This window comes from Rattus norvegicus, chromosome 3 (genome assembly GCF_021556685.1).
Source record: "Rattus norvegicus strain SHRSP/BbbUtx chromosome 3, alternate assembly SHRSP_T2T, whole genome shotgun sequence".
Lineage (NCBI taxonomy): Eukaryota > Metazoa > Chordata > Mammalia > Rodentia > Muridae > Rattus > Rattus norvegicus.
This window is the reverse complement of record NC_141536.1, coordinates 150,670,059-150,693,813: the sequence shown is the minus strand read 5'-3', so window position 1 is coordinate 150,693,813 and position 23,755 is coordinate 150,670,059. Positions and strand designations below refer to the sequence as shown.

The window sequence follows — 23,755 nt, the reverse complement described above, 5'->3', positions numbered from 1 at the left end:
CTTAGGCCTCATTATATTTTTTATCTTTTCTCCCCTCGGGAAGATGTCTATAAGTAGTACCAGGTCCACAAACCTCGATCTGGCGTTCACAGTGTCAGATATATTTCAGAGTTCACAGTCTTTGCAATTTACAAGGTTATAACATTCTCATGCACTGTGCTCTGTGTAAGCAACACCCATCGTAGGCTCTTCACGGTGCTGCGGAGCCAAGTGTACAGATAAGCTGACCACAAAATGTATGCATATTCACAAGATATGGTGTACATTAAGGCTGTATATGGTATCTGAACAGCTCAGCTTAGCCTCTATCACCAATTTACCTTATAAAAGGCTCATAGGACATAGCTTGCTCCAGTGCACGATGGGTGACCAGGTTGCCTTTGGGGTGTGTCCTTCTCTTTTGTACCTATAGGGTTTCATGGCCAAGGCAGACCTTCTTTTTGCTATTTCTTGGGAAGAACTCATACTAGTAGTCATATGAGATGCTCTTTGGTGAAGGTGAAGTGTTCCAGGCTTTGAGTAAGCTTTGTGGTCCATTCAACCTAGGAAATGTAGTCAGCCAAGTAGGGTCCTAGGGAACCAGAATGAAATCTGGGCATTGGTATTTAATCTACTGTCTGCTGTGGAAATTTGATGTTAACTTGCTTTTAGCATCTTCCCATCTTAACATAGAGCTAGTATTCTAGCGAGTAGTATCCCAGTTTCCTGGCCTATCTAAGATAGCCCTGCTTTATTCCTCTTGTCCCAGTGAATTCTTGAGCATCATGGGGACCATTTGGATTGCTGGATTACACAGCGTCTATGTCCATAGAGGCTTACATCCTGTATGTTGGTAGAAGGAGATTTGGCTTATCCCTATTGTGCTCCAGACAGAAAGTGTTTGAGTTTAGGAAGCGTTAAGGTCTCTGTTGTCATTACCTAACTCTGTAATTGTGCCATGTAAGCAGACCTCACAATGTGAAAGTGAATAGATGTAACTGTTTCAATCAAGGTTTATGTGTAATGATAACTGATGGCCCAAGTTGATTTCCATGCTTTGGTTTGCTGAGCTCTGATGAGGCTGAGGCTGAGGGATATATTATAGAGTCCAACAGCACATAGCAAGGTATCAACAAATTCCCTGGTCCCCAGAGTGTCCCCACTTTACTGCTGAGTGTGAGCATTTGCATCTCCATAAACTCACAGATACTCCCAATGAGGCCTCGAGCTCCAATCAGACCTTTTCTAGAGCTTGTTATGATATAAAATAGGGCTATGGCTTGAAGTATCCTAAACCAGATAATTGCTACAGAAAAAGGACTTTCCCACCATTTGCCCTGCTCTGGGTTGGAAATTGAGGAAGAAAGGACATTTGATGAGCTCCCATTTCTGTGGCCCTGTGGTAAACCTCTTTCTGTAGTTCATGTATCTGTACCAGAGCTCCCTTTATTTGGTGGCAGCAGATCCTAGCTTCTAGCATAGGGGGCATTCGTGGTAAATCAAATTTCTCATAATCCTGTTCAGGTTCTCCAGCTCTGAGCTTGATGTCCTGTGTTTTGAGGATGTGCTTTTCCTATTCCTGGAATCTGCTGTTCTCTAACTGTTTAATGTCCAGTGATCTATCCTTTAGATCCCAATAGTCTTGATATAAGATAGAAAGAGGGACAGGATGAGTGCCTCTGTAGTCTAAGCTAGATTCTGTATAAGGAGGCTTGTCAGGCTTGAATTGGTTGGAAGGAAGAATGAACAGAAATAGAAGGAAATGGAAGAAAAGAGGAAGCTATCTTTAAAGAAAGAAGTGTTGTGCTTTGGCCTATCCTCTCTAGCCTCTGTGCCTTTCCTTAGGTAAATAACCTCACCAAGAGAATTCTAAACAATTTCCTGCACCCTCACATTTCCTTGGCCCTGAGCCTTATAATGACAAATCACTGGGGTGTTGAGTGTGGCACTGTGGAAAAAGCATATGTCACCTCTGTGCACACTTAGTCTTCCCAGACACTTACGTGGCCATGAGCACAGTCAAGTACACACATGCACAAATTTCTGCCTCTACCCAGATTCAAATACACACACTCACAGGAGACATAATGAGAAAGGGGACCTCCCAAGAGACACAGAGACAGGAACAAAACAGGTTTTTGAAATTTTTCCATACTTCAAGCTCCAGTCCTGTGCATAGAGCTGGTGGACTGAGTCAAATTCAGTTTCCAGCATTGCTGGGTTTTGAACCTCATGGGTTTGTGTATTCATTTATTAAAGTCATATTTCACAGTCCTAAAATTGACTTTAGCTCTGTAATAAACAAAAATGTCATCTTTCATATTACTGGGCTTTCGACTGCTGGGCTATCAGCAGGGCCCCAGGTGAGAAAAATCTCTTTGCAGCCCCACCCCCACCCCACCCCTGCCTGCCTCCCAGGGGAAAAGCTGATTTACTGCCTGGGAGGCCTGATGCTTCTGATCTATGCTTCTTTCCAGGTGATATCAATTCTATTTCATATTTTAGTGGTTCTGAACTTTTCTGCCCTAATGTTTAGGGGGTAGAAATCAAACTGTTACTAATTTTTCAGCCACTGGCTTGGTCTTCCCTCCATTTGCTGCCTATGTGAAATGGACCTTTGTTCAGCACAGAGAAGTGCCCCATAGACCCTTGAAAAGGACTCTCCTGATATTATCGTAAGTCTTCCCCAGAGCTCAGTCCCTTTCTCAGGATCTACCTGGCAGTTGGTACCCTACATGTGATTTTGAAAGTAACAATTCAGGTTTTTTTCACAGCAGCATACCCTCTCCCCGACCCTTTGAATCCCATCCTTCTCCTGTCCCACATGAGATGTCTGTCTTTATTATACAGAAAATACTCTTCCTTCGACCTACGCCTCTCTGAGCTGGCCTTGGGGAAGAATACCCCTTGATTGGACTCTAAGCAATCTTGCCCACAGTACCTCTGGAGCATTCTTCCTAAGAAGGACTCTGATAAGCCAATGTTTTTCTCTTATCTTTTAAGAAATGTTTGCAGCCCTTTGAAAAATTTGCTGTGTTTTCTGCAGAAGGATTGCTAAAGATCAGAGAGAAACCCCGAGTCTCTTAAGCCATGACCTGACACGGTGACTGCCTTCCCCCAAACATGTATAGCAAGATTTTTTCCCCTGGAGTTTTTATTTTCTTTCTTTCCTGGAGTTACTAGGATTTGACCATACAGAGGCATGTTTGAACCAGTCTGCATAGGTCCCTACCCCCTGTCCCCTACATTTGCTTAGACCTAAGTCAGCTGTAGTTAGTTGACAGTAGGTTCTATGCAGCAGTCTTGAGGCTAAACATTGTGCTTTAGAGGTCTGTGAGATACCTGGGTCAGCTCTTCCGCTCTGATTTTTGCATCCAGGATCCCCCTTCTACAACTATCTTTTCCCCTTCGGGGCATGTGGTTCACTTCAGTATCACACCCCGCTTCATCCCTTCTGTCCCTGCTCTCTAGAGGCATCTGGCTCTAGAACATTCTCATATCTTCCTCTATCTCTTCTCACATCTTCTTGACCAAAGATAGCCATTATCTCTGTGTTGACAGCTGCTGCATGGGTCTTTCTTTCTTAGAGGACACTGCCATCCTCTCGAGGTGTCTGTACTTAAGACCTAGCCACTATCAACATCTTCCATACCAACGCAGTGTGGTGGGGCAGTCATTGCCACCCAGGGCAACAGGAGTGGAGGAACCGTCTGAGTCAACTCTGAACATCTCCCATGCCATTTAAGAAATTCACACGAAGAGATTAATATTGTTCCTGTTTTATCTTTTTATGACTTGTTATATATCCCATGTGCCATTTAGCTTTCAATATTTTTCATACTCTTGGTAACATAAGAAACATATCATGACATAGTTATTCAGATACATTGTATAGCTTTTAAAAATTTGATTATTTTTTGTTTTCTAGCTTTAGGAAATTTGAGTAGAAAAATGTATAAAACTAAGACACATTTTGGTTCACTGGCGTTACACTGTAATCTACCTTATGACTTTTTTTTATAGATCTATGAGCATTTGAATAGAAAATTAACACATGTATAAAAATATACATTTGTTGTATTGTTTTTTCCATTTGATTGATCAGAGACCAAGACATAGGATGAAACCTTTAGATAATACCTTCTTTTCCACTATCATCATGTTTCTTTCAAGTCTTCTGTTTGAGTTTTAGAGACCAAGTTAGACTACTTGATGGCTTATATTTTCCATTTTGGTTAAAATTCTTTGAAACATTCACATTATTTTTAGAAAATGCTGTTTTCTGCTCACTTACATTTTTCTTATTGTGTCTTTGTTCCACTTGCTATTTGTAAGGTTACTGAGTCATTCTGCCTTAGGTGTTTATCTTACTGTATACAATTAGATTTGATTGTTTAGACAGTCTGGGTGCTTTCCTCTATTTTAACCCTTTTATTTTTATTGTCAAAACAATTTTTTTTGTATTTGTTATTCTTTGTTCCACAGTATGAATACCTTTTTGCTATTTCTTTTGAAATATATTTGCTGTACATACTCTATTTTCTTTTCTTTTTCTTTTTCCTATTGACTTTACTTTGGTTTTTCCATTAAATTATTTAAACACACACAGATAGATACCTGGCTCTTTATGAAGAGACTTCTGTAAGTGCAGGATGAAGGAGTTGCCATTCTTGTATTCCTCCATGGTCTTCTGTTTGTTTTAGCTTATCATGATTCCACATGTTAGTTCTCTCTGACAATGCTGCACTGTTTTAGGAAAGCTCTTTTTGAGAGCAGAAGCAGCTATCTTGCTGTGTGACTGTCACCCCCTCATCGTTTCTCCAAACTCTCAAATTTCACAGATAAAATTTACCACCAAGAGAACTGCCCCATTCACAGCTATTGCCATTTTCTTCACTTGCTCTCTTAATAAGAGCTCCAGGGCCAATAGAGAACACTAAGCATTGGGTCCACTGGCCCGAACAACATGATTTTCTATAGAGATTTCCTGTTGATCTCATTACCCACTATATTGTCCAACCACGGGCTTGAGCTGAGTATTAGAGGCAGGACAGAGGGTTCATTTTGGACATTGTCAAGTTGGTAGATACGGAAAACAATCACAGGCTGAATCAAAACACTGGCACTGATACCTGACTGGCTTTGACCCACAAATGACTGCTTCCTATGATCTGATTAATAAAGGGTATGGAAAATCAGAGGCATATCTTAGAAATTCCAGTGTGGTAGAATCAAAATAAGGGATGAGGTTGAAATAGAAGCCCATAGATGTATGTGCCCAGATGGCCATATAATAATAGCACTGTATTATAAGGGGGATGTCCCATTGGGAGGTAAGGTAGAAGACTTAAAATATGTTCATAACTGTTACATACAGATTGCATGTGAGGCAACTTTATATGTGGGTAGAAATTCTCAATTGTGAGCTGTTTTGATGATGGTGATTGGTGTTCTAACTAAAGACTTAGAACACAGAGCTGGGCTTGGCATTACCAGTGATTTGGCAGTGGTGGACAAGTGAATGTGTACAGTCAGATGACGAATAGAGGAAGCCCAGAATCCAAAGGGATGGAGAAGAAGGACTGCCTATAAATGCATGATAGGATGGTCTCATATATGGGAAAAAACAAAATGTGTAGTTTCTGCTGAGCCCAAATAGAGACCCAGAAATCTGTGAATAGTGACATTTGTAATAGGATGATAATAAGAAGTATAGAAGACATTTATTGAGAATGCACTTTGCAGATGATATGACAGTATTCATAAGCGACCCACAACATTCTGCCAAAGAACTCCTACATCTGATAAAGTCCTTCAGCAAAGTGGCTGGATACAAAATTAACTTTAAAAAAAGTCAGTAGTCCTCCTTGATACAAAAGGTAAATGGGCAGAGAAAGAAATTAGGGAAAGAACACCCTTTGCAATAGCTATAAATAATATAAAATATCTAACTAAGAAAGTAAAAGACCTATGTGACAAGAAACTCAAGTATCTAACATTTTAAATAGGATATTAATTCTTTCCACCTGAAAGTTACCTAACATGGTAGATACCGCATTTCTAGGTGCAGGCACTAAGACTCAAAACAGGAAACTCCTGTACCTGCAACTCAAAGATAGTATCCTCTTTCTTCTTTTATAAAATTATAATTTTTTAATTTGTGAATTTTATGTGTACATGTATGATTACACCCCAGCAGAGGACATCTCTCGTGACTACAGTTATAAAAGTTTATGAGCTACAATATGGATCCTGAGAATTGAACTCAGGAACTCTGGAAGAGAAGGCCATGACATTAACTGCTGGGTCAGCCCTCCAGCCCTACCATCTTCCTTAAAGTGAGAGAAAAGTTTGATGGTGGGGAACTTCATCACATTTAGTAATTAGAATAATAGTGTCTGTCATGAAAGCAACCTTGAGAGGAATATTTAATAAAGATTGGGATTTTTATGCTTAATATTTTATGGTGGAAGCATAGTTATTATGATTGTGATGGAAATAGTTATTAATGTACTAAGAATTGCGATTGAAGTGCACTGGCCACAGGGAAGAACTTGCTATAAAGAGGTAGTTTTTCAAGAATTGGAAAAACTAAGCCATTTATATATGTTGAGGTCAGAGGAAAAGGGGTAGGGCCTGTAAATACAGAGTAGCAAAGGAAAACCAAGAAGAGCCCAGGCTCTAGAAACTGCAGTAGGGTCAGCGAGGTACTGAAATTACATGCAGAAACTGTGGTTGGTGTGATGGAAGGTTAGGTGTGTGGGTAAGGAGTGAGAAGTCACTCTCTCCCTCATCTTCTTGAAGCGGTAGAGCTTTCTGAGATTGGGTGAAGAGAAGATGTAAGAATAGTGGGTCAGGTTTGGGATGGAGAGGGAAGGCCCACAATGGGCTTGACAAGGTTCAAAAGGAATTAGTCTTATAGAGAGAGTCACATGGTTGATTAGGAGCTTAGGCTTCTGGAGAGCATTGAAAGATCTAGAACGGGCAGACTCCAGGAACTGTGTGAGTCTGAGGAGCTGATGAGAGAGGAGGGTTGGGAGAGGATTGTACGGTTAGCGTCTGGCAGAGAATTACTGACAGAGTGGGCATGTAGCTGATTCAGTTAGGGGGAGTGTGAACTAGTAGTGTGAGAGGCACTGACTACTAACCTTGGGGCTTGCACACACACACTCATCTGTTCCCAGTGAGGGGACAGGAAAGGCAAGGGGACCTTAGTTAAAAAATTCTTGTGGAAGTAAAAAAGTTTGAGTAGAGAAGAGAAAAAGTCTTGCTTCTTTCCACTCTTGGATATAACCAAGTAGATTGCTGCTAGTTCCTAAGAGGTGTGATGAAGAAACCTGGGAAACTTTAGGAAATGACTGAGCCTGCAAAGTGCTTCCTGTGCCAACACAAGGGCTTGGGTTTGATCCCTAGCACCCGTGTAAGAAGAAGGCAGGTGTTTAGTGGCACATTCTTATCATTCCAGTGTTGGGAAGGTGGAGACTGGCAACTGCTGGCCTGACAGTCTAGCATAACGGAGAATCCCAAGCCAAGTGAGAGACACTATCTCCAAATAAACAAAATGGGTGGCACCTGAGACAAGACAGCGGAGGTTGACCTCTAGTCACCAAACACACTCATACACACTCACACACACACTCACACACACTCACACACACACACTCATACACACACACTCATACACTCACACACTCACACCCACACTCACACACACTCATACACTCACACACTCACACCCACACTCACACTCACACACACTCATACACACACACTCACACTCACACATACACACTCACACACTCACACACACACTCATACACACACTCATACACACACACTCACACCCACACTCACACACACTCATACACTCACACACTCACACCCACACTCACACACACTCATACACACACACTCACACTCACACATACACACTCACACACTCACACACACTCACACACACTCATACACACACTCATACACACACACTCATACACACACTCACACACACACTCATACACACACACTCACACACACTCACACACACTCTCATACACACACACTCACACACTCATACACACATACACACTCACACACACACTCACACACACTCACACACATCACTCTCTCTCACACACACTCATACACACACTCACACACACACTCATACACACACACTCACACACACACACTCACACACACACACTCACACACATCACTCTCTCTCACACACACACTCATACACACACTCACACACACACTCATACACACATACTCACACACACTTACACACACTCACACACACACTCATACACACACACTCACATACTCATACACACATACACACTCACTCACACACACTCACACACTCACACACACTCATACACACTCATACACACACTCACACACACTCACACACACACTCATACACACACACTCACACACACACTCACACACACACACACACACACATCACAGAAGAAATCCAAACTGACTGCAGAATCACATCAAGATCACTGAGGAAGCCGAGGTATTAATACGTAGTGGCTTCTGTAATTCGTTTGAAACCACAATGAGGGAGATGCCCAGGGCCTCGTTTGGATTGTTTGCTGCTGTGGCTAAGTATTATTGCTAAAAATCCAAATGACTGGCTTTTCTTGCTGGTCACCAAAGTGTGGACTTTTTGCCTAGTTTGGAAACCCAAGTCACCTGGCAGTATGGTGTACGCACTGTTGATCGATTCCGATGGGAAGCTGACACAGAGTGACCAGGGTCTGAGTGACTTCTTTAGGTGGATGCAGTCAATTGATTGTGTGAAACTGACATCAGCCCTGTGTATTGCAGGTGATATTTGAATCCGTCTCTTTGAAAGGTCATCCTGGTTACATCGCTGTGGACGAAGTTCGAGTCCTTGCTCATCCATGCAGTAAGTCTATTCGTTTCTCTGGATATATTCTTTCTCCATGCAGGACTGGGTAGCCATGAGGCTGCAAGCTCCTATCCCTTCAGCTCATAGCTGTCTCCCACTCACTAACTCTTAATCCTTCAAAACTGCTCACATAACACAAGGCAATCGGTTCTGAATAAATCCATAATTTTTCTAGCCTGTTCAACAGGCAGCATCTCCGGGAATTTGTACAGACTGGCAAAACAATTCATCTGAATCTCTCTCCATTATTAAGGGAGTCTAAAGTCCTGATTGTTTATTAGGGGGATTCAGACCACTGAAGTGGAAGGATTAGAGGCCTTTCGATAGAATCTTCTGCAATTGTCTTTTTTTTTTCTTTTTTAAAGCAAAACAGATCAGAAAAAGAACAACATTAAACACGAAGCAAATTAGCACACTCTTCACCCACAGGGGGAAGAACCCCAAAGCTATTAAATCTTTAAAAATAATTTTCAATACACTCATCAGCTCTATGTAGGCAAGGAGCAAGATTTCTCATGGTGTTTAGTACTCATGGTAGAGTATCAAGAGTCTTCAGTGGCTCGCCACTCCTCCTTGAAGCTCCCTTCCATTCAGCAACACTTGAATGTGTTTCAGTGAAAAGCCACAGCTCCTGTATAGCCTGAGTGCAGGCAGCTGTGATGACATTACTCCTGTAAGTATATGGTTGGGAGTCTAAAGTCTTGGGATGCCTAGAGATCAGGAAAGCCACTGCCACAGTTGGCTGCGATGTCAGCTCCTCAATTTGGGAGTGCTTCGTCATAGATGCCTATCAGTTTCTTGGCCTCCATTTGGTTCTACTTAACCTCTAGGGTTTCCCCATTCTCCCATGTGGCCACAAGGCAGCTAGTGAATATAGTTTAGTTGGCTAAAATATCCATGGCAGGCTGATGTTTCTAAATTTTTAATTTATTGTTTGAGAATCTCATGCATGTAATAAAGTGTATCCTTATTATATCTATATGTCATTTCCCTTCTAGTTACCCCCCCAGAATCCCATACTCCATCTCCCTCCCAGCTTTATCTTCCTTCCTTTCTTCCCTCCTCTCCCTCGGTCTTTCCTTGCTTGTTTCTTAATTAATTGTTGAAAACCCACAGAGTCTAATTAGTACTTTCCATATATTCCTGGCATAGAGAGCTGCCAGTGGTCACACACCTAAAGAAAAAAAAAGGACATTGCTGCTCCCCCAATATATGACAGCCATCAACTGTCAATAGCTCCCTAGCTATGGGTGGGCTCTTTAGGGAGCTCTTTCTCCATTCTTGCTAGAAGTTTAAACTGGTTAGATGTGTATGTGATTCTTATGTAGGGAACCACAAGTGTAGTGGCCATGTCATGCCCAGAGATGAGCAATTCCCAGACCCCCTCCTTATTTTCTTGCTTGTCTACTCTTTTAGTCTCCTGCTTTGTTTCCCAAGACTTTGGGGCCGAAGATTGATATAGAGTTCCCATCTACAGCTGAGTTTGCTCTTTGAAGGTTTTGTAGAATTCTGGAATGAACTCATCTTGTCCTGGCCTGATTTTTCAGTTGGGAGACTTTACTGTTTCAGTCTTGTTCCTCATTATGTAGCTGTTCAAGACTATTAAAATTTTCATACTGATTTCATTTTTCTGTACTATAAACACGTAGAAAAGTTTCCATTTCCTTTAGATATTTTTCCAGTTTAGTAGAGTAGGGGTGTTTAAAAACATGTTCATATGATTTTTTGAATTTCACTGGTGTCTGTTCTAATGTCTCCCAATTTGTTTCTCATTTTACTAAATTGTGTCTTTTCCTGTGGTAAATTTAACTAAGGGCTTGCCGATCTTTCTGAAATCCATCTCATTGTGCTATTGATTGTTTTGAAGTATTTTTCTACTGCATTAATTCCAGTCTTGGTTTTGATCATCTCTTTTCATACTTAGATGCTTGGTTTGTTCTTGCTTTTCCATAGCTCATCATTAAGTTATTTATTTGAGACTTCTCAATTTTTTTTGAAGCTGGCACTTGTTGTAAATGATCCTCTTAGAACAAGAAGACTAACTTTCTAAAGAGAAGAGGTTTAATTAGCTCACAGTTTTTGGAGGTTTGAAAGGCACAACATGGGCATAGGCTCAGGTCTGATGATGGCTTTACAGAATCTGGGAGCAGTAGAGAGCATCAGACGGAAATAAAGAGGGAATGCCCATGTGGATGCCTTATCTCTGCCCATTTCTTCTAACACTAGGATTGAACTCTTAGTGTTCTACTATGACGACCTTATCCAAGCCTTAAGACATCCTGAAACAGCCAACTCTAAATGTCGCAGTCAGATTCTGGCCTCTTTGTGCCACTGACTTCAGGAATTCAACTATGGTATGAGTTTGGAAAATTAATCAAATTCGAACCACAATTATGCTATGGGTAAGGAAGCCTCCTCATGAGACATCCTGTGCAATTCTTTATGTGCCTTTAACCCACACCCCCCCCATACCTGGGCATGAGCCTCACACCAGCCCCATCATGTTGCTTACATCAAAATGCATCTTTTCATTTCTGCTACCATTCACTTGTCAGACCTTAAATTACTGTTTTATTCTAGTTTCCTGGGATAAGACCATCATGGTTTGACTCGTTAGCTTAAAGCACCTTCTCTGGAAAAAGATATACCAAGTTCCAGGTTACAAACAATGCTTGAGGGGACTGGGTCTGATGTCTACATAAGAGAGTTGTGACTCAGTAACCACCTCAGAAACAGTGAGGTTTAGATTCCCCATTACTCTTCACTATTCTCTGGGTTGTATCTTTCAGAGTGTCTTAGATGGTTCTCTCCATTTACTCATGCCTGGGAAATGTCTCTGCTGAGTAGACTTTTTGTGAAAAGGATTCAAAGTCCCCAGCAATACAGGGTTTTTATGGTTGTCATGTGTTGGATCATTGGTCCAAGTCTGCTCTACCACTAGGCACAGCCACTTGAGGAAGCAGAATGCAGGCAGTTTGACTGTTGTTACCCAAGGGGACCACAGCCTGGGCAGGTGCTAAGCCATAGGGAAGCACCAAGATACAGCTTTGGGGTGGGAAAGTGCAGAATGACATGTGGGAAAGCCAGAGCTAGCTCAGGGGTCCCTAGGCCTACGACAAGGCCGGGGCTGTGAGATTCTTCAACTCGTGGACATCTAGGTGCCTCTCAGAGTCATGCAAGTGCAGAGAACAGAGTTGAGGCCTTTGGGCTAGGGACAGCATCTAGTCCTGGGCTACGGTTGGGAAGGAAGAGGAACTCCAGCTTGTCCCAGCAGAGGTAATTGTCCTTGACTTAACAGTAACAGGCTTGGTGGTGTTTGTGGCTGGGAGAGCAGAGAGGCCTTCCTTTGACAGGAGATTAGGCTGTTGCTCTGTAGGTGAAGGCCTTTTTCATGGTCCTCATAGTGGATCCCGATGAAAAGAGACAGTCCATGGTTCCAAACAGTTTATTGTCATGGTGGAAAATGGATGCGTAAAACCATACCCCACTTCTCAGTGTATGCCTGAGATCAAATACCTTTTGCAAGGAGGAATGTCTAGGAAGGGAAACTTATTGGCTAAGTCCTCTGGGCCTTTAGGTACCTCATTAGAATGGAGAACTGTTGTGAGCCTACGTGATCATAGGATGTGTTTCTTCTATGTGAAAAACATGGCATGTGTTTCAAGCCAGGAGTCTGGCAGGGATCTGGGAGTCGTCTAAGCCTCAGGTGTGTACCCACTGAGTCTCCAAGTCTTGAATCACTCTACCTTAATGAACTTCCTGGCATGGTTTTATGTCCCACAATACATATAGTCAGGTTTCTCTTGCCTGTTCTGACTGCCCTCCCTCTCTCCCCGACTCTTGTGAATTTCATCAATATCAGATGCCCATTGGGGAATGCTCTGTATTCAGTACTGGACAGTGGTATCAGGAAATTATCAGGAAATATCTGCTCTTTTTGCTTCCATTTAACTATATATTCAAACATGTATACTCTTCAGTTTTGAGCAGTCTTCCTAGTAAACCTCTTGTCTTCCTCACATAATGCACATGTCTATCCCCATAGAGCATACTCATCTTTGCTGCCTAAATTCATTATTTTTATGCTTGGACATGGTCTTTCTGGGAGGTGACATTGTTTTTCCCCCAGCAGAATATAGCATGGTATTTCATGGGTCTATGTCCTTGGGTCCCAGTGCTCTGCGTTCTGGAAGGAAACTTCAATTTCACTATAATACCTAGTTTTGATGTCGTAGCCTCAACTGTCTTAGCTCCAAGTCCTGCTCATCACCGTCAAATGCTCCTTTCTCTTTGTTATGTCTCTGTAGGAGAGTATCTCAGGAGGACATTTGGATAGCTTTCTACCCACGAAATTCCTAAGGATCATTGGACATCTTCCCTCTTTTCACTGGGACTTCTGTGAATTTAAGATTCTCCCAATAGCCTCATCCCCCTCCTGCTGAGAAGTGTGGATTGCATGGTTATAGAATTGCTAAGAGTCGGTTACCCAGCAAATGGGCCGTGGGCTATAACTCCAAAAGACATGACCTTGGCTTTATTTCTGCATGGCGTATTGTGGCTGTGTTCAACCCTAGCGCTTAGGAGCCTTAAGCACATCCTTGCCAGAACATCCAATGTGAGTCCTGTGAAAGGGTAGCTGGAATTGGAGAAAAATCATATTAAGGGTATGTGCAAACATCGCCAGTATGTTTAGACCTCTGAGGTACACCCACAGTTCATGTGCTCAGTGCACTCATTGCTAGCACAGGGTTTTATCCATCCTTCATCTCAACAAGCAAATTATTGATTGCGAACTATGTGTCCAAGAGCTTTCATAGCAGATCGTTAAGTAAGAAAGGGTTGGCTTTTGTGGACTTGATGCTTCATTGGCAGGGGGACAAGAAGGGAGAAAGAAATGAAAGGATCTAATACTGGATAAGCAGTGGATAATTTGGAATAATGGAATGTGCCATAGATGTGATAAATATGGGAAGTGGGACTCCTTCAGTAGTGTGCTCATGGGGGATGTCTCCAAAGACGTGGTCAGAGCTGGGACTCTAATTGTTGAAAGGATTTTGCTTTCTAGGAATTTGGGAAGGTGGCTTCTAGGAAGAGGACATGGCAAGTTTCCAAAACCAAATCCCTGTCTTGGAAAGCATTCCAGTGTTTCCAGTATGTCCTGGTAGATGGATCAGAATCAACCATATCCTAGGTGAATCTTGGGCAAGTGACCTGGGACCTCCCCACTCAGGGGCCTCAGCATCACTGTGAGTGGATGTTAGCAGGCATTTTGGGGATGGAATAGTTTTGGTTCATTCATAAAGGATATGTGGCAGTGTATGAGTTTGTGTCCCCTAGGAAGGATTGGGGAAACTATAAAAAAGAGAACATTCTAGAGCTATGCAAAAAAAGGGGTGACCTGGAGCAGTGTCCTCAAGAGTCAGTCACTAGTCACACAGGGAACAATTACTGTGCTTGTGCTCAGTGTCTGGAATTGTGAAACTACGTAAGACAACTTCATTGTCTGTCCTCGAAAGCCTCCCGTGAAGTGAATGAGACCAAAAGCTCTACACTTATATGATACGTAACAGATGGGCTGTTGCTTTGCGAGGGCTATAGTCAGGGAGTACCAGAGACTAGGTGGCTTACATGATCACAACATTTTCCAGTAACCCTCGTGGCTAGGAAGTCAAAGTTAAGGTGCTGAAGTTTTGCCTTTAGTTACGTTCTGTGTTCGAGGTTCTGGGAGATAGCAGTACTACAGGGAAACAGAGACTTGCAAAAAGGTGCTGCGTGTAGGTCTTGGAGATAATTAGTCTTATTTGACTGGTTACACTGAGAGAAAAATGCCGAAAAATGACTACTGCCTCTGAGGTGCTGACTCCAGGCCTTGGGGCTGCTTATGGATTTGCATACAGTGTAGCCTGGGGTTTATAGATGGGTTAGCCTACGTACTCGCTGAGCTGCCCAATATACCGCTGTGTTTCCCCCAAAACCTAGGCCTTTGAATTAATTTCCCTCAGAAGTTTTTAAAGATGTCATCTATACTGAAAAAATGCATTTCATTCTGTCTTCAACTTTTCTGAGTCTCTACCCTCTGTCCTTCAAAATATTTCCTATTGACATAGGGCCAGAATTTGTCAATAAATGTTTCAGTTAATTATCTAAATGTCGTGGGCAGGGGAATCAGCAGTGGTTTGCCATCTTATCCTTTACACATTGAAGCTGGCTTTAAATGTTTACCTCAAGCTTCCAAAACAGTTATCAAAAGTCAGGCTTAAGCCTCCAAGTAAATTCTTTTCTTTTATAACGGGAAACTTCTCACACATACTTTATAGCTCATTTAACTTTTTTCTTGTAGTTGTAATTATTCCAAAATTATTTCAGCCTTAGCCACCATCACTTCTGGGTCTCAGTGTCAGCCCTTAGCAGGAGCTGGCACAGTCAGAACTTTGGTAAATGTCAGCACACTTTGCCACACAGTTTCAAACTTTCTAACTCCCAAGTTGACTCTTTTAGAGTTTTTTTTCCCAACCTCTTTTTGCCCCCATCACAGCCTCACAGGGTCCTGTCTCTCAGCCAACAGAGCATCCACAACATTGTTTCTAATGGATGTAGGAGCTTTCCCTTCAATTGTGTGGCTTCCTGCTGAGCATTGTCAGCTTTAAAGAGCGAGAGAAAGGGCACAATAATATGTCTTCAGATGCTGCACTGACATCTGCAGGAGTTTAAATGTCATCTGGTACCAAGACATTTTGCCCCAAATACACAACCAGTTTCCTCTTAACCCTGTTCAGCAGTTCCCATTTTAGGGGAACTCAGTCTCAAGGAGGACTGAGAGGGGGGCTGCTTAAAAGCTGGGCTGGTGGTTGCTTGGAGGATCCGAGGTCACTTGTTTTTCGGCTGAAGATTGGTGAGCTGATGTTGGCACAATAATTTCATTCACAAAAATGCAGAGGCCGAGGGCAGAGAATGGCGGAAAGGGTGTTAGGCCTAAAAGGAGATTGGAGTTGGGGATGGGAGGAGGGTCAGGCGTCCAGAGAAGACCAAACACAAGGCAGATCCCAACAGAAAGATACTGAGACATGGGCGATGCAGAGCCTCAGAATATAGAGATAAAAGTGAAGGTCTACGGAGAGAGTGAAGAATGATAAGAGAGTTGAGAAAAGTTCCTGCAGTTCAGTGGTTCCCACAGTGTGTGAAGACAGGAGAGTCACCGCTGGAGTTATAGGTCCAGAGAGGGCACAACTGTGCGAACTGTTACAGGAGACTGAGCATAGCGCAACTTCTCAGAGTCTACAAACCTGGTGGGATCTGACTGTTGATGATTTTGGCTAAGTCCTCGGTGGTCTCATCAAACTTGGTCAAGATTTTAGGGTGAGAGATTTCACATAAAACAGGGACTTCTTATTTTTCTGGAGGAATCTGATGATTGGCAGCCCTGAGCAAGGTACTCCCACTCCTACCCCACTCTCCGGGTCCTTTAGTAGCGGAGCTTCCCTTTCAGTGTAGTGTGGGGTCTCTCTAGTCCCCCATCTATCCACTGCACCTTAACAGTTTGCCAGCATTGAAAATGGTGCCAAATATTGGTCCTCGCTCTGACTGCAACATTTTTCCTTAATTTTCAGATATATCTTTCCAAATTGGAAAAAAAAAAGAAGGTGGTGGTTTTGTTAGTGTTGATTTATAGTGGAATCGCATTGTTGATTTTGATAGCTGTCTGGTTCCTGGCTTGATGAGTCTGCCGGAAATCAGGGCTATCAGTGTTTCCACAGCATCTTAACACCTGCGACATACAACATCCACATTCTCAATATTGAAGGGATGAAGGAGCTAGAATGTAAATGAAAGAATCAAGAACGGAGCTCTGGGGCTAAAATAGAAGGAGAGAAGAGTCAGAAACATGCAGGTGCCAATCAATGACCAAAGAAGGACTAGTTCTGGTTGTACATGTCCCAGAAATTAACTACTTGCCACATGCCCATAAGTGTAAGAAAAGGGGGGGCTTTGTAAAACATAACAGGACATCTTATCTTTGTAGCCAAGATATAGCCCCTCTCTATGTAGAAGGGGCGTTCCCTTCCCTTTTATAACTGAAGCAAAATCAGACCTGTAAGGTTTGCTCCATCTGTGGCTGAAGAACTGGTAGTTCTAAAAATAGCTTCACGGAATTATACAGGAGCACCAAAGGACAACAATTTCAAGCAACCTGAGCAGCAAGACGTTTATCACATCGGTAGATGCAGGCATCTTGAACTTGGAGACGGACAGCAGAAGTGGTCTCACCTGGGCCTTGAACCCCTGACACTTTAGCTGCAGGGTCCTGACAGCAGCATCTGAACTGTTGTCAGCTGGTTTAAAAACATGAGCAGATGGTATGTACTTTCTCACGGCCAGTGTCCTTGATCACACCAAAGTCCTTGAGTTTTGGAGAGTCTTCTTGGTGGTGGCACGTTTTGGTAGACAAAAATCATTCAAAACATCCACAGGGGAAGGTAGCATGGAGTGGGTTCCTTGTAGAATATTTGCGAGCAAACAGAGAAGCCAGGAGACTGACCGCCATTTACCCGGGAAGTTCTTTCTCTGCACGGTGAGACCTGTCTGATGAGACCATCTTTCCTCTTAAGGCTGAGAAGGCAGGAGGGTAGCTGGTTTGAAATTGAGTTTGGGGCTTAGATGGAACTGGACTGAATTCTGTTTCTGTCTCTGTAGCTTTGGTGCCTGGCGTAGTTTCATTTCTGTTGGGTGATAAAATGCTCCGATAGAAAAGTCACTTAGGAGAAAAGCATTTATTTGGCTTAAAATTCTAGGTTATGATCTATCATAGTCTGGGTCTCCAAGCAGATGGGCGAGAAGCAGATACACAGTCAAGCACAGGGGAAAATGCATGTGTGCAGCCTTGCTCGCGTATTTCTTCTCTGCTCAGTCTGGCCAGCTATAAAATTCAGGATCCCTTGCCTCGGCAATGGTAGCCTACCCCTACTGGGTTATATCTTCCTACTTCAGTTAGCATAATTGACATAATCTACAGAATGTGAACATTTATTCACTACTGATGGGAATGCAAACTGGTATAACCAGTATGAAAATCAGCATGGAGGAAAATCTATCCTCAAAAGATGGCACTAGTTGGACCACAGGATCCAGTACACCATCTGTGGTGTATACCCAAAGGTCTCTCTATCTTATAAAGAGAAGCTTGCTCTCGCATGTTCATGGCTGTTCTATTCACCATAGCTAATACATGGAAACAGCCTTAGATGTCTATCAGCTAGTGAATGGATAATGAAAATGTGGCATTATGCAATGGAATGTTGAGCTAGTAAGAGAAATAAACATATGGAAATATTAAGCTGTTAAAAATGAAATCCTGAAATGGGTGAAGCTAGAAACTATGATTCTGAGTGAGATAACCCAGGCCGAGAAAGACAAATGTCACATCTCTTCTCTCATCTGTGGGTGTCAGCTTTGAGTCAGATGGGTGTGTTTTGTTTGGAATATCCACAGAGACCAGGGCATTAGTAAGGGACCATGAGAGGAGGGAAGCTTTTAAGTTAGGAGAGATAGAACATTACTGTAAAGGATTAAAAAGGAAGGACGGTATGGGAAGGGTTAAGTCTGGGTGGGGCATGGCAGGACAGTGGAGAAGAGAGACCTTGGGGAGGGAAAACTGAAAGTAAAGGCCTTTAAGAGTTATATGGACTCCTACAGTCCAGGCTTCCTGAAATACACACATAAGCATAATATAAAAGAATTTTAATAGTTACCCTGCAAGAGGAGGACAGTACCCCAGTTATAGACCACATGTTAGCAATTAAAATCCTTAGGAACAGAAAGGTTTACCTCTTTTTGAGTTGTTAGCCAAGGAGTCCCCATAGAACCCCAAGCATTATAGACTAATTTTCTTATCACCAAGTTTTTAAGCAAATTGACCATAGTTCTGAAGACTCCAGTATATGGAGAAATCAAGTTTGTACTGACCCGGAAGCTTCCACAGTGCTGGGCATTGCTGTGCATGATACAGAAAGAGAAAATTAATTAAAACAAAAGTGTCATAAAAACAGAAAAAAATATCAGTTTTGCACAGTTTTGAATCCTAAAATAACAGGGACGAAAACTGGCAGCTAGATAGGTCATAGGCCCTAGGGGAAGATCTGGTAGTACCAACAAATGTATAGTATTTAAATGATTATTAATGATTTATTGCTATAGACCAGTGCATCTCAACTACCAGAAGAGAAGCTTCTCCTTACAGCAGATAGACTCTCAACTGTTCAGTGTGCAGAAAATATGAGATTCTGGCATGCTCAGCCCTAAATGGTGCAAACATATCATCAGATCTTTCTCCTCAAGGCTCAGGGATATTGCAGAAACAGTGGATAACATGAAGGAAACAGTGTTTTCTGGACACAACAGGGCAGTTTGAGTTAGGGCCTCAAACGAATTGTGACAGCATGCACAAGACCTGTGCAGGCTCAAACCAAATACAATTCTACCACAGAAGTAGGAGGTGGCATGAAATTCTACCACTAGACTAGGAGTTAGTGCTTTTGATAGATGTTGGAAGAAGGAGTTCTTCAATGATGTGACCATGGTGGGTAGACCACACTCTAGGGCAGACTTCCTTCAGAAAGTACTTGGGCCACATAAACTGGACTTGATGCAGGTAGGGGAGAAAACTCAAGACAGGTAGGGAAGTGAGGGTGAAGAGGGTGGATATTGGAGGAGCTAATGGTGAATATAATCAAAGCATATTATATGAAATTTTTATAAGTTAATAAAATTATTTAGAAAAAGGAAATCCTCATGACATGGCCACTGATCAATCCAGTGTCAACAGTCCCTCCCTCTTTGAGATTCTCTTTCCAGGTGATTCTGGATTACATTATATTGACAATTAAGCTAGCTGTCACAACAATCTTGGACTTGCTAATGCTAATTTCTGCCCTTTGGCATGCGCTTCTCATGAATACCATGAAGTCAGAATACAAAAAGTATGAAAATGTTTTGCGGGCTGTTTTTGTCAGCTTGACACAAGATAGAGTTATTTGAGAGGAGGGAATCTTTTGAGAAATGCTTCTACCAGATTGGCCCGTAGGGCAGTGGGAGGGAATTTTCTTGATTAATTATTAATAGGGGATGTCACTCCTAAGCAGGTGGTCTGGATGGTTTAAGAAAACAGGCTGAGTGTCCCTCCTCCGTGACCCCTGTTCCAGTGTCTACCATCAGGCTCCTGTCCCAAGTTTCTACCCTGACTTTTCTGAATGATGAGCTTCAAGTTGTAAGATGATGCAAACCGTTTCCTCCCCAACTTAAGTTTAGTGTTTTGTCATGGCAACAGAAACCTCAGCTAAGACGACTGCTGAACACCGATGGCACCAGTGAACACCAGTACATGCTATTCTTCCTATTTTTCTTGATGTCTTGGTCTTCTAAGGACTCTCTGTTTAACCCCACTTGGGATACGTAGTCTGTGCAGTTTATCACTGATTTTTTTATTGGATATTTTTATTTACATTTCAAACCCTTTCCTGGTTTCATGTCCATAAACCCCCTATCCCATTCCCCTCCCTTTTCTTCTATGAGGTTGTTTCCCCACCCAAAAACCTACCCCTTCCTGCTTCTCCACCCTGACATTCCCCTACACTGGGGTATCGAGCCTTGGCAGGACCAAGGGCTTCTCCTCCCATTGGTGCCCAACAAGGCCATCCTATGCTACATATGAAGCTGGAGCTATGGGTCTGTCCAAGTTAGCACTGATTTTATTGATAGTGGTAGGGAGCCTTCATTGCACTCAATGAAAAAACTCATTTCTCCTGTCATTCATTAGTTATCAGCTAATGGAAACCTGATGTTGTTTTATGAGGGACTTATATAGAGGAGCATTTGACCTCACACATAAGGGGAGAGATGAACTCAAGTCAACTGACATGAAACCCAGGATTAATCCTGGGACTGATTACCTCACATGCTGGCTTTCATTTGAAGACTTTCATCCATGTGTCTAAGTCTTAGAGTTTGTGTTCCACTTCTCACCTATGCTTAGGATGTTCACCAAAGGAAGTCCGAACTGGAACTCAAGCAGGTCAGGAAGCAGGGGTTGATGCAGAGGCCATGGTGGTATGTTACTTATTGGCTTGCTTCCCCTGACTTGCTCAGCTTGCTTTCTTATAGAACTCAGGATTGCCAGCCTAAGGATGGCACCACCCACAATGGGCCCTCCCACCCTTGATCACTAATTGTAAAGTGCCTTACATCTAGATCTCACGGAGGCATTTCCTCAAGGGAGGCTCCTTTCTCTGTTATAATTTCAGCTTGTGTCAAGTTGACACACAAAACCAGCCAGTACAGCACCTTTGTGAACATGGCCAGCTTTCTGGAATTCTTTACTTCTCTATTAGTGAATCAAAAGATACACTGTATTGACTAAATTTGAAAGTGCTGGCCATTGTACCTATCATATAGAAATACTCACATGATATGCACCCACTCGTGTGGATATTAGCCCAAAAGCTTGGATACAATTTACAGATCACATGAAGCTCAAGAATAAGAAAGACCAAAGTGTGGATGCTTTAATCCTTCTTAGAAGGGGGAACAAAATAATCACAGGAGGAAATATAGAGACAAAATGTGGAGCAGAGACTGAAGGAAAGGCCATCCAGAGATCGCCCCACCTTTGTGACAAATACAGAAGCAGATGCTGGTATCCAACTATTGGACTGAGAATGGGGCCCACAATGGAGGAGTTAGAAGAAAGGACTGCGGTAACTGAGGGGGTTTGCAACCCCATAGGAAGAGCAACAATATCAACCAACCAGACACATGAGAGCTCCCAGGGACTAAACCACCAACTAAAGAATACACATGGAGTGAGCCATGGCTCCAGCTGCAGATGTAGTGGAGAATGGCCTTATCAGGCATCAATGGGAGGAGAGGCCCTTGGTCCTGTGAAGGCGCGATACCCTAGTGTAGGGGAATGCCAGGGTGGGGAAGTGGGAGTGAGTGAGTGGGAGGGAGCACCCTCATAGAAGTAGGGGAAGAGGAGAAGGCATTGGATGTTTCCAGAGGGGAAACTGGGAAAGGGGGTATCAACCAACCAGACACATGAGAGCTCCCAGGGACTAAACCACCAACTAAAGAATACACATGGAGTGAGCCATGGCTCCAGCTGCAGATGTAGTGGAGAATGGCCTTATCAGGCATCAATGGGAGGAGAGGCCCTTGGTCCTGTGAAGGCGCGATATCGTAGTGTAGGGGAATGCCAGGGTGGGGAAGTGGGAGTGAGTGAGTGGGAGGGAGCACCCTCATAGAAGTAGGGGAAGAGGAGATGGCATTGGATGTTTCCAGAGGGGAACCTGGGAAAGGGGGTAACATTTGAATTGTAAATAAAGAAAATATACAGTAAAAGAGAAATGCTCAGTAAATGACAGGTATTATCCCTCCTCCTTTCCTCTTGCTGTACTCTTTGTCCTTAATCATTGCCGTTATCAGCACCAGCAATAGCAGCAGCAGCAGAGTCAAGGAAGGAGCTTTGGGCTCTATGATTCTCCTTTCCACCACCTGTCATTCCCAGGGGCAACATTCATTCTAGATTCATTCTAGTGATGTGTGGGCCAAGTTAACAGAGAGATTACACGGTAGCTCGTCATAGGAACATGGAGGGCCTCATAAGACAGGATTCATGTCTTGGCTCCCCCATTTTATGGATGCCTGATTATGCCACACTATACAATGCTCAGAGTCTTGTGAACTGGGAATGTTCTCCTGTGAACTTCATATTCCTAGACTCCACGAGGCTTAAATAACTCAATGTGCGAAGATCACAGAATGGGCCTCATGCTGTAGTGACTCATCTTGTCTCACCTGAGCCTGCCATCTTCTTAGGCACCCAGTGCAGAGTCTCCAAGCCTATCCTGGGCTGCTGCCCCGATGGAGAAGTGGCATGAGCAACAGCAACCTGTCCTCATGTGTTCCGTGTTTGGTTTTGTCTCTTAGGAAAAGCACCTCATTTCCTGCGACTCCAAAATGTTGAGGTGAATGTGGGGCAGAACGCCACGTTTCAGTGCATTGCCGGTGGGAAGTGGTCCCAGCATGACAAACTTTGGCTCCAGGTAAGAATGGGAGAGACCCTTGCTCACACCATTCCCTCCCTTTGCAAGGAAGAAGTTATGTGCTGTAAAGAAGGGTGTGAGGGGGAGGGGGTGCAGCCATTTTTAAATATCTCTGTTCCTTGGACATTGCTCTTCAACCATGCTGCTGGGAACTCTTACCTACCATTCTCCTAGGTTGACATTTTATAGGGAAGCTAATGGCAATTTCAAAGCTCTAGGTCTAGGGTTTGTGAATACAAACTTCCCACCAAGCATTCTCTAATGAAACTTTGCTTTTAAAGCTACAATCACTAAAACTAAGGCAAATGGAGTCTCTTAGGGTTTGGGCTTGTGATGTCATCAACCCATGACTGAAAGGCATTTGGATTTCTGGGTGAAACCATTACTCTTTTCTTAGAAAATGTCCCTGAAGTGAGCAGTCTGTTCTCTGACTAAATGAGTCCATCACTGAGTAGTATCCACGAGGACAGCATTTTAATCTTGAGTCCACTTCTGTTCCTTTTGTGCTCGTTGATCCCACTTGCCTAGCAAGATGAGAGAACATTTCTCTGGGAGCAGTACAAAGCCAGAGGATGGGATGCAGAATGAGAGCGTCCATTGGGATAGCATCGTCATGTTCCTGTCAGTGGGACATAAATACAAAGTTCTGAACCCACACAGAAGGTCGAGTTAAGCTTCTCCATGGCAGGTCCATAAGAAGATCGTTTTCTCTCTCTCTCTCTCTCTCTCTCTCTCTCTCTCTCTCTCTCTCTCTCTC

At 43.0% G+C, this 23,755-nt stretch overlaps 1 protein-coding gene across 16 annotated transcripts in view; it reads left to right on the top strand.

The window, feature by feature from the left end:
• The window catches only part of Ptprt (protein tyrosine phosphatase, receptor type, T), a 1,095,890-nt gene that overhangs the window by 385,219 nt on the left and 686,916 nt on the right, over positions 1-23,755 (top strand). For all 16 annotated transcript variants that reach the window (NM_001108603.3, NM_001402009.2, XM_087653463.1 and 13 more), the window contains 2 exon segments: positions 8,821-8,902; positions 22,883-22,998. In NM_001108603.3, coding sequence (NP_001102073.2) covers positions 8,821-8,902; positions 22,883-22,998 — 198 coding nt within the window.